The sequence below is a fragment of the Spinacia oleracea genome, chromosome 3 (assembly GCF_020520425.1).
Source record: "Spinacia oleracea cultivar Varoflay chromosome 3, BTI_SOV_V1, whole genome shotgun sequence".
NCBI classification, from domain to species: Eukaryota; Viridiplantae; Streptophyta; class Magnoliopsida; order Caryophyllales; family Amaranthaceae; genus Spinacia; species Spinacia oleracea.
In genome coordinates, this window is record NC_079489.1 from 59,819,115 (window position 1) to 59,830,265 (window position 11,151).

Below are 11,151 nucleotides of genomic sequence, written 5' to 3' on the forward strand. Positions count from 1 at the left end.
GGATTTTCCATAAGGAAAGGAAACACGAGAATCAAAGTTGGGACAAGAATCGTGCTTGAAAATACATATGTTTGTTCAGCAGCAGGAGTAACAAACAATGGAAAGAACAAAAAGAAAAAAGTGCAAACAGTTGTTCCTATAGTGCCCAAAAAAGAGAGAAAACCAAGGCAAGTTTCGATCACGAGAACTCAATGTAGGGCTTGATTGAGAGTGAAAATGAATTCTGAAGGCAGATATGAGGTTGTTAATCATGTGATAATGCACAACCATGATTTAACTAGAAGTCAATGGCACTACTTGCATAGATCTGAAAGGCAAATAACGGAAGAGAAGAGGGAGGCAATTGAAACTATGCAAAAATCTGGTAATAGTTACATTTTGATAGTTAAACTTTTATGTTCTGTGTAAAAGTTATTGTTTTGATACTCATCCTTTTGTTACTGCAATCCCCTTCTAAGATGAAAAAAGTTGGAAATATAAAAGTCACACTCATCTCAGTTAAAGTTAAGCTTTTTAAAGTAAAAGTTAGGTTAGAGTAGAATGAGAACTGTCTTTAACTTTGACAATAATTTCCTTAACTTTAACCTACATAACCACAACTTTAACACAAAAATTAACTATAAGGTGTTAAAGTTAAGTTAATGACAATTAAAGTTTTAGAAGTTAAAGTTAAGCTTTTTAAAGTAAAAGTTAGGTTAAAGTAGAATGAAGACTGTCTTTAACTTTGACAACGATTTCCTTAACTTTAACCTAAATAACAACAACTTTAACATAGAAAATTAACTATAAGGTGTTAAAGTTAAGTTATTGACAATTAAAGTTTTAAAAGTTAAAGTTAGCCTTTTTGTACTAAAAGTCAGGTCTGAAGAAGTAAAAGTTGAGTAAAGTTAAACATTTTGCCGAAACTATTATTTTATTTACATTCTTTTATGCTCAACTGACAGGTCTGTCATCCACGGCTTCCTTTAACTACATGGCAATTGAAGCTGGAGGTGAAGAAAATTTGGGACACTCGAAGAAAGACCATCTAAATTACTGCACGAGGTTAAAAATGAAGCAAATAGAAGGAGGTGATGCACAAGCAGTAACTGACATAATGTATTTAGAGCTTGAAAGTGACCCAAACTTCTTTTTTAGATTTAGATTGGATGAAAAAGGTAAATTGAGGAGTTTGTTTTGGAGGGACTCTATGATGATGGAAGACTATGGAATTTTTGGAGATATAGTGGTTTTTGACACAACGTATAGAACAAACAGGTATAACCTAATTTGTGCTCCAATAGTTGGAATAAACAACCACTGGAACAATTGCATGTTTGGTTGTGCATTCATAGGGGATGAAAAGATTGAGTCGTTTGTGTGGCTTCTACAAACTTTCAAAAAGTCAATGGGGGGAAAAAGTCCAATATCAATCTTTACAGATCAAGATGCAGCAATGAACAATGCCATCAATCAGGTAAAAATCCAAGATTTATCCTTTTCAGAGTCCTTAACTTTAACTTCATATTCCTCAACTTTAAGTTCATAGTCCTTAACTTTAACTTCCAAATCTTTAACTTTAAGTTCAGAATCCTTAACCTTAAATTTAGAAATCTTAACTTTAATTTTTGAATCCTAAAGTTTAAATTTAGAATACTTAACCTTAACTTTAGGATCCTTAACTTTAACTTTAACTTTAAAATTCTTAACTTTAACTTCAATATTCTTAACTTTAACTTCAAAAATCTCAACTTTTAAGATTGGGTTGTATATGCAGGTCTTTCCAGATTCAAGACACAGATTATGTGTATGGCATTTGCATCAGAATGCTATTACCAGATTTGGGGCATTGAAACGAGATCCAACTTTTAAGAAGACATTCAACTATTGCTTGTATAAGTGTGTCACAGTAGTTGAATTTGAAACCAATTGGAGATCAATGCTGCAACAATATGAGCTGATAGGGGAAGAGTGGTTTACAAATGTATACGATTTGAGAGAAAAATGGTGCCCTGCGCTAAGCAAAGACTTCTTTTCAGCTGGGATTTTGTCTTCACAACGAAGTGAAAGCACTAATCACGCCATCGGATTTAGAGCAAACAGAACAACAAGTTTAACTGATTTCTATAGATTGTTCAAAGGTACAATACAGCGTTGGAGAAGTACAGAAAAGCAAGCTGAATTCTCTTGTAGTAAATCGGTTCCATCCTCGGCTTTACCACTATCTGGATTGCTGAAACATGCATCAGAAGTTTACACATTGTCACTATTCAGAGACTTCGAGGAGGAATTTGGATATTCAATTGCAACAACAGCAAAATTAATTTGGAAACAAGGTAAATATCAGAATTTAAAGTGTCCATTTTTGAAAAATTATAAAGTTAGTCTTTTTAGTGTAAAAGGTATGCCTTTTTTTTATTAAAAGTTGATAAACTGAAATATAAAGTTTATTAACTTTTACTTCACCAGGGCTAACTTTTATACATATTTTCATAACTTTAAGTAAAAAGTTAATGTTAGGTTTTTTGTTTTAAAAGTTAAGATTTTGAAGTTAAAGTTTAGGCATCTGAAGTTAAAGTTTAGAATTCTGAAGTTAAAGTTAGGTTTTTTGTTTTTAAAGTTATGTAACCTGAAAAATTAAGTTTCATAACTTTAAGTACACCAGGGCTAACTTTTATATTGATTTTCCTAACTTTAAAATATGGTACTACTAATGCAGAAAATACTGAATTCTATGTTGTGTCCATTGATGAAGAACCTTGGTCTGCACAGAGAGTAACATACATCCACGAGAGCCAAACAGTATCATGTACGTGTAAAAACTTTGAAGCTTCAGGATGGTTGTGCTACCACTGCATTAGGATATTGCACCTTCATTCGGTTAACCGGATTCCAGAACAGTACATCAAAAAGAGGTGGACAAAATCTACCAAGTCATCAGTTTGGAACAAATTAGAAAATGAAAAACCAGAAGAGGTGCAGTACACACCTTGGCGCCAAACCATGGCTAGGAAATACTACAACCTTACCTTGAAAAGCCAGTCAAATGAGGAGACAAGAACCCTTATGGAGGATGGTTATGCCGCTAGTGTGTCTCTGGTTGATGAACTTCTGGCGTCATTAAATGTTTCAAACACTGACGACGCTTCAACCACAGAAACAAGTGCAACAGCAGCACCTGAAACAAGTGCAACAGCAGCACCTGAAACAAATGCAACAGCAGCATATGAAACAAACTCAGCACCAGCAGGTAAAAGTTAATTGTTTTTTGGTTAAAGTTAAGATATTCCCTGTTAAAGTTAAGTTAGAGATGATGAAAGTCTGTCTTAACTTTAGAATAAATTTCATAACTTTAACCTACAGAACTACAACTTTAAACCAAAAAAACTATAATGTGTGAAATAAAAACATATTGGAACTCACATTTTCTTAAAAAGGAAAATATGTAAAAGTTACAATTTTATAAGTAAAAGTTAGGGTTTTATATGTTAAAGTTTGGGTTTTATAAGTAAAAGTTATGATACAGTATGTTAAATGTTTGTAGGTACTCATGCAACAACAACAAGTGATACAAGTGTACAACAAGCAACAAGTTCTGAACCTGCAACAAACACAGCAACTGAACCTCCTATGGTGTTTGATCCTGAACGTTGCACAACAAAAGGAAGGAACAAAAGACCACGAGGACCATTTGTCAAAAAGAAGAGGGAAAAACTGCAGCGCCTCCAACAGCAGACTTTGGAACAATAACTCCAAATTTGAGATTATTTTGATTCTTTTAATGTTTCTTATCAAAAATAGAATTTAATTTTTTATTAAAGTTAAAGTTAAGGTTTATGAAGTTAAAGTTTAACACTCTGAAGTTAAAGTTGACTAGACTTGAGAACTTAGTAAAAGTTTGTTTTTACATTGAAAGTTTGAATATATACATTAAAATTTAGTGAAGTATAATATTTCTCTGAAGTGTATATATCTTTTAATCTGTCTTTTTTTCAAAAATGTAAAAGTTGAGATTTATATATTAAAAGTCAGGCTAGATATAGTAAAAGTTGAGGTATATTTGCTTAACTTTTAGCATTAAATTAACAACTTCGAATATGTTACGTAACTTTTTCTAAACATCGCCAAAACCCATGTTACTTGGACTGACTTGGATACGTGTCCAAGTGTCTAACCTAGATAAATTGTGAAATTTTTTTTGGATTTAAGTTGAAAATAAAGTTTCAAAGTGCATGGATACTTAACGTACAATGAAGAATTGAAGTAATATACCAAAAATCAATATTATACTTAAAGTTGAGAGTTTTGTACTTAAAGTTACCCTTTTTGTAATAAAAGTTAGATAAACTAATATTAAATTTTCTTAACTATTTCAATAACAGGGCTAACTTTAATTATGATAATCTTAACTTTAAGCATAGAATCAACAACTTTAAATACATGTTTCAGAATCCTAAACTTTAACTTTAGAACCCTCAACTTTAACTCAATTATCCTAAACTTTAACTACAGAATCCTAAACTTTAACTTTAGAACCCTCAACTTTAACTCTAAAACCCTAAGTTTAACTCTATAATCCTCAACTTTAACTTAATTATCCTAAACTTTAACTGCAGAATCCTAAACTTTAACTTTAGAACCTTCAACTTTAACTCTAAAACCCTAACTTTAACTCTATAATCCTCAACTTTAACTCAATTATCATCAACTTTAACTCAGAATCCTAAACTTTAACTTTGGATTCCTTAACTTTAACTTCAAATGCCTAAACTTTAACTTTAAAATCTTAAACTTTAAGTTCAGAAACCTTAATTATAACTTCAGACTCCAAAACTTCAACTTCAGATGCTTAAACTTTAACAACAGAATCCTAAACTTTAACTTAAGAACCCTCAACTTTAACTAAATTATCCTAAACTTTTACAGAAACTGAACATTACCAAAAATATTGATCTTAACTATAACAATAACAGGGCTAACTTTAATTATAATATTCTTAACTTTAACCATAGAATAAACAACTTTAAAAATACATGTTTCTATGTTCTACTGAACATCACCAAAAACCAAAATTATATGCCATATATACACAAAAATGGCATTATACTCTAGAGAAATATTTTTGTGAAAATGTAAAAGTTAAGATTATTGTACTTAAAGTTTTGATCAACTTTAAAACTAATATTAAAATTTCATGCTACAGGTTTCTTTGCCGTCCGTTTGGTAGGAGCTTGCTTCTTCTCTGGTTGTCCTACATTTTCGGGGGCAGATGCATCTGCTACATTCCTTTTAAGATGTTTTCTTGAAGTAAAAGTCTTCAACGGTTGTTTGTTGCCCTCTGCCGCATTATCATTCACATATGCCACATTGTTATTCACCTCTGCCATATTACCCTCTGGTTTCTTGTTCTCATTGGCATTCTCCTCTGCAATATTACCCTTTGGTTTCTTGTTCTCATTGGCATTCTCCTCTGCTTTCTTTTCAAGTTCCTTCTCCTTTTTGGCAGCTTCTTTCTTCAACTTCTATCGTCTGCCAATTTTTTCTTCCTCCTGGTTACCACATGTGGATAGACATCTACTCGTTTGGAATTGAAATCAGCAAGATTATTGAGAACTTCTGCCCGTTTGTCATTCATGTCAGATAACACAAGTGTGGCACATATTTCGGCACACAGAACAATCCTTTTACGGGGCTGTATTGTTTGAAAAAAAAAGAATAACATTATCAACATCATTTTAAATTCCAAAATAAATAAGGCTAATAAAAGTTAAGCAAATTGCAGTAAAAGTTAGGAATTTTGACTTAAAAGTTATGATTCGAAAAAATTCTAACCTCTTTCAAATCAGGATAGCTACATTTGATTCCTTCAAATGTCAACATACTAATCATCGTATAAATTCCACAGTCAAGGTCAGAACCTTTTGCAGTCTTCCAATCAAACTCAACCTCCTCCATGGGGTACGTTCCAATATCACCTTCATGATTATTGCCTCTATCATCAAGGAAAGTACCCAGGAGATCACACTGAAAACAATATTAAACACATTTATTGGTTTGTAACAGAAAAAAGAAAGTTGAACCGGTAATTCAACATTCTTAAATTGACTAGAGGTAATTACCAGAACTGTTGAAAAACTTTACAACTCAATGATTTGAGCTTCATCATACACAAGATTGTCCACGTGTTGCATCGTTTTGGTTTTCAAATTCAACACAAATAGGAAAAAGTGGCGTTCTCGAAAAAAAGGAACAAAAACCTACAAAAACAAAACATATTGTGATGTTAATAGATACACAAAAACTTAAACTAGTGAAAGTAAACTTTAACTTCAGAATCCTAAAATTTAACTTTGGATACCTTAACTTTAACTTCAAATGCCTAAACTTTAACTTTAAAATCTTAAACTTTAAGTTCAGATACCTTAATTATACCTTCAGACTCCAAAACTTTAACTTCAGGTCTAAACTTTAACAACAGAATGCTAAACTTTAACTTTAGAACCCTCAACTTTAACTCTAAAATCCTCAACTTTAACTCAATTATCATAAACTTTAACTTCAGAAACCTTAACTTTAACTTTAGAATCCTTAACTTTAACTTCAGGAAAATTTAATGTTAGAAGTTAAATTTTAGGATTCTAAAGTTAAAGTTAAGGTTTCTGAAGTTAAAGTTAAGGATAATTCAGTTAAAGTTGAGAATTTTAGAACCCTCAACTTTAACTCTAAAATTCTCAACTTTAACTCAATTATGGTAAACTCTAACTTCAGAAACCTTAACTTTAACTTTAACTTTAGATCCTAAACTTTGACTTCATAAAACTTGACTTTAAATTTAGAATCCTAAACTTTAACAACAGATGCCTTAACTTTAACTTTATAATCCTTAACTTTAACTTTAAAATCCTTAATTTAAGGTGATGCCAAGTAATAACTTACCAGATCAATACAGGTGATGTCAAAGCCATTGTTGTGAATATCAGTCCACTCTTTCCAACAAGTTAGAAGCTGATCCATAGCAGCCTCGTTAGTTGAATCTTGCCAAAGAAGTTCCAAAATTTCCTACAAGGGAAAACAAACAAATTAGTACAACACAAACATTTCCTAAAAATACGTTAACTTTTACTAAACTACTACACAATTTAAGAAACTCACACTTTGGCGGACACCAAAACAAAATTTTGAAGGCGGTGAGGCATGCTGCATTTCATTTGCATTTATCATTAATGCCCAACACTCAATAATAGACAAATAGATCTCTTGATCTTCAGCAAGTGACAACATATCCTCTCTTTCAATCATATGTACGGTATCAAACCAGACCAAAGTTTCCCAAAAAAAAAAGTTAAGATTTATTAAGTTAAAGTTAAACCTTTTGTACTTAAAGTTAGGACAATGTATTACCCTTCACTTGGTCAAAATTAAGTTACATTATATAAAACAATTAAAAGACTTACTCTGCCTTCACTACGACAGGATCATCCAGAAGGCAATAATCAGCAACTTCTTGATACAACTCGGGCAAACGTTTCATGTTCCTCTTGTAGAAACGCATGAAATGTCCGACAAGGAATGGTTCAGTGTTAACCTTTCCACATGGAATTCCAATTTTAGCCTTGCCATCAGTGAAAGAAGAGTGTATAATGGAATGATAACCGAAAGTAGGCTCGGAAGAGGTTCAACAATTCTTTTGGAGCAGTTTCAGCACTTGGAAGAGGTTCAACACTTGGAAGAGGTTCAACAATTGGAAGAGGTACAACCAGCTGCTCAGATAAGCTTGGCTGTACATCAACCTCCAAAGTTGCGCCTGTAGTAGAATAAATGATTTCTTATCATTTAATGTGAAAAGGTTAAAGTTTTTTTAGATATTTCTAAGTTTTGAACATATAGTAAACTGAAATAGAGTAAAGTTGCACCTTCATTGGTCTGCTGAGCTGGATCAGTGGTAGCATCAACAATACGAGGTTCTTCACACTGTACAACAGTCTTGTTAGCAGTTTCATTGACATTAATTTCATCAAGAACTCCTTGGATCTTTTTATTTGGACTATCATCTTGAGGTATAGCATTAGGTTTTCCATCACAATATATGTTCTCCAAACCTCCTGGCATAGACTGAACTGAAACTACCATCTCAGCCAATTCTTGCATCATGGCATAATACCTTGGATCCAAATCATCATCCGGCAGCGATGGAGATGAACGACGCCTCAGTGCTGATACAGCTTCAAGTTGTTTCAAATGAAAATTTGAAACAATTTCCAAGTTCCTCTTCATTCTCAAAAACTCCGCATGCATTTCCTTCAAGATTCGGGAAAAGTTAAACTTTTTGAATTAAAAGTTAGACTTTTGAACTTAAAAGTTAGACTACTGAAACCTAAACTTTAACTTCAGAAACCATAACTTTAACTTTCGAATCCTTAACTTTAACTTTAAAATCCTAAACTTTCAAGTTCAGAATCCTTAACTTTAACTTTAATATCCTAAACTTTAAGTTCAGAATCCTTGAAACAATTTTAGAATTCTAAACTTTAACTTTAGGATCCTTAACATTATCTTCAAAATCCTCAACTTTAACATTAAAGTCCTTAACTTTAAATACATAATCCTTAACTTTAACTTTAGAATCCCTAACTTTAACTTCAAAATCCTCAACTTTAACATCAAAGTCCTTAACTTTAAATACATAATCCATAACTTTAATTTTAGAATCTTTACCTTTAACTTTAGAATCAAATCTCAAAACTACAATAAAAAATTTAATAAAAGAGAAATAACTATAAAAATGTTGAGAAGAAACTTACATCAGTTGAAATTGATTGAATTGCTGAATTTGACAATTGTCCATCAGGAATGACGAACCGTATATGGTTCTCATCATCGTTCACAACATCATGCCTACCACAAATCTTGGCAAAACCTTCTTCAAAACCCAACTTCTGACAAACAGGGTAGGTCACAGTATTTAATAAACCACTGCCAAAGCAAGCTGAATCCTTTTCCAAAACAAGCCTTTCATGAATTTTAGTACCAGACCAATGCTTCATCAACGGAAGACTACAACTCTCTGCAATGCCCCTAAATTGAAGACGATGAAAATAGACAACTTGTAAAACCCATAAACAACCACCAACATTACCCTGGCAGCCTGAAGTTTTATGCTTCCTAATAGCTCGACAAAGTCTCTCATGGACATATCCACACCAATCAAGATTCTTTATTTCATCTACATCCTCAAGAACTTTAACTAAACCCAAATCAGCAGTCCTATTAGCTATAGGAGCTAAGAAAACAGAGAATGCAAACATCACAAATATTCGCTTGAACATTTCTCCACCTTCCACTAATTCACCCATCTTAATCTCCAACAGACGCAATGGAATGGTTGCATTTTTTTAACTTTAAAGTAGTCTCTCCACTGATTTTTCAAACCTACATCCTTAGTCCTAGTGCTGCTATCTATAATAGGATTGTCAGAATGTAATGGGAGAAGAAACACATCATGCACATCACATGGACTAAATATGAATTCCTTTCCAGCTTCAATTTTAAACAACCAACTAACAGGATCAAAATGATCAATCAACCAGGGAAATAATGTTGTATCTAACTTAGAAGTTTGAGTAGGTAAAGATAACAACCAACCGAATCCAATTTCTTAAACAGCCTTAATTTGATTTGAATTGAATGTTTCTATGACAGCTAACAAAGCAGTTGGTCTACACTGGGTAGTCAAGTTTGAAGTACTGCAACCCCTATCCAAGCTGAAAAAAAGTTAAACAGGTAAAAGTTAGACTTTTAGCAGTTAAAGTTTGGTTATTAACAGTAAAAGTTAGGTTTCTGATGATGGAAGAATTTCTTAATATTTACAACAAATACCATAACTTTAACCTACATAAGTACAACTTTAATATTTAAAAGGAAAAAGTTGACTTTTAGCAGGTAAAGTTAGGAGAAAAAAGTCAAAATCCTTAACTTTATATTTAGAAATCTTGTTTGTAAGATTTGACTTTAACATCAAAATCCTCAACTTTAATTTCAAAATCCTTAACTTTAACTTCAAAATCCTCAACTTTAAGTTCAGAATCCTTAAACTTTAAATTTAGAAATCTTAACTTTAACTTTAGAATCCTAAACTTTTAATTTAGAATCCTTAACTTTAATTTCAAAATCATAAACTTTAACTTTAGGTTCCTTAACTTTAACTTTAAAATTTTTAACTTTAACTTCAAAATTCTTAACTTTGAACTTCAAAAATCTTAACATTAACTACAAAATCCTTAACTTTAATGTCAAAATCCTCAACTGGAGTCCAGAGTCCTTAAAACTTTAATTTCAAAATCATAAACTTTAACTTTAGGATTCTTAACTTTAACTACAAAATTCTTAACTTTAACTACAAAAATCTCAACTTTAACTTCATAGTCCTTAACTTTATAAAACAACTTTAACACAGAAAAGTTCAAATTGAGAAATAAAACAAATTGTAAAACTCACATCTGGACATCATTTTCAGCATCAACAGGAACATTAGCATCAACCTCAGCCTTAATCCTTGCCTTCTTCCCTTTGGTTTTTATTTCAACCAACTCACTCTTAACCATTACTTTCTTCTCCATGACTCCCGGCTTCTTCTTCCCTTTGCCTGTCGGTTTAACCAAACCAGCATTAACATCCTCGTCCTCGTCCCCGTTCTCGTCCTCTTCCCAGTTCTCGTCCTCGTCCTCATCAGTATTAACATCCTCATCATCTTCATAAACAACATCGTCATCATCGTCATCATATTCCATATTTTCTGAATCTGGATATTGAATGTCATCATCTTCTTGTAAAATCTCCTTCACATTAACAGTTTTACTTCTCGGCATGATTCAATGATGTCAAAAATCACTGCAAAAGTTAAACTCCCATTAGATGAAAAATTTGTAAATATAAAAGTAATAGATTTAACTGTTAAAGTTAAGATATTAATAGAAAAGTTAAGTCTTAAATGATTGAAAACTGTCTTAACTTTTATGCCAATTTCCATAACTTTAGTATATAAAACTATAACTTTAACACAACAAAGTACAACAGTGAAATAAAACAGACTGAAAGACTCAATTTAGTTGTAGAAAGGTAAAAACGTGAAAGTTAGACTACTACCAATTAAAGTTAAGTTATTCAAAGTTAAAG

General features: G+C 31.9%; 2 protein-coding genes across 2 annotated transcripts; one reads left to right on the plus strand and one right to left on the minus strand.

Moving 5' to 3' along the window:
• Positions 1-211: 211 nt before the first annotated feature.
• LOC110784867 (protein FAR1-RELATED SEQUENCE 5-like) lies at positions 212-3,729 on the plus strand. The gene is made up of 5 exons (XM_056839158.1): positions 212-364; positions 945-1,456; positions 1,757-2,315; positions 2,699-3,229; positions 3,524-3,729. Exons 1-5 carry the CDS (start codon positions 217-219, stop codon positions 3,727-3,729), a joined length of 1,956 nt encoding a protein of 651 aa, XP_056695136.1. The 5' UTR covers positions 212-216.
• A 5,071-nt stretch (positions 3,730-8,800) lies between these two features.
• Positions 8,801-10,924, minus strand: LOC110781298 (uncharacterized). Its single transcript, XM_056838057.1, has 2 exons — positions 10,474-10,924; positions 8,801-9,740 (listed from the first exon to the last, which is right to left on the minus strand). The coding sequence occupies exons 1-2, from the start codon at positions 10,842-10,844 to the stop codon at positions 9,635-9,637; spliced, it is 477 nt and encodes a 158-aa protein (XP_056694035.1). The 5' UTR covers positions 10,845-10,924; the 3' UTR covers positions 8,801-9,634.
• Positions 10,925-11,151: the final 227 nt, after the last annotated feature.

Bases quoted from the DNA above. Each gene is read 5' to 3' on its own strand.
- LOC110784867 (XM_056839158.1), top strand. From the start codon at position 217: ATGAATTCTGAAGGCAGATATGAGGTTGTTAATCATGTGATAATGCAC. The intron at 365-944 runs GTAATAGTTACA...CTCAACTGACAG, and splicing joins TGAAACTATGCAAAAATCTG to GTCTGTCATCCACGGCTTCC. The intron at 2,316-2,698 runs GTAAATATCAGA...CTACTAATGCAG, and splicing joins AAAATTAATTTGGAAACAAG to AAAATACTGAATTCTATGTT.
- LOC110781298 (XM_056838057.1), bottom strand. From the start codon at position 10,844: ATGCCGAGAAGTAAAACTGTTAATGTGAAGGAGATTTTACAAGAAGAT. The intron at 9,741-10,473 runs GTGAGTTTTACA...ACTTTTTTTCAG, and splicing joins GCTGAAAATGATGTCCAGAT to CTTGGATAGGGGTTGCAGTA.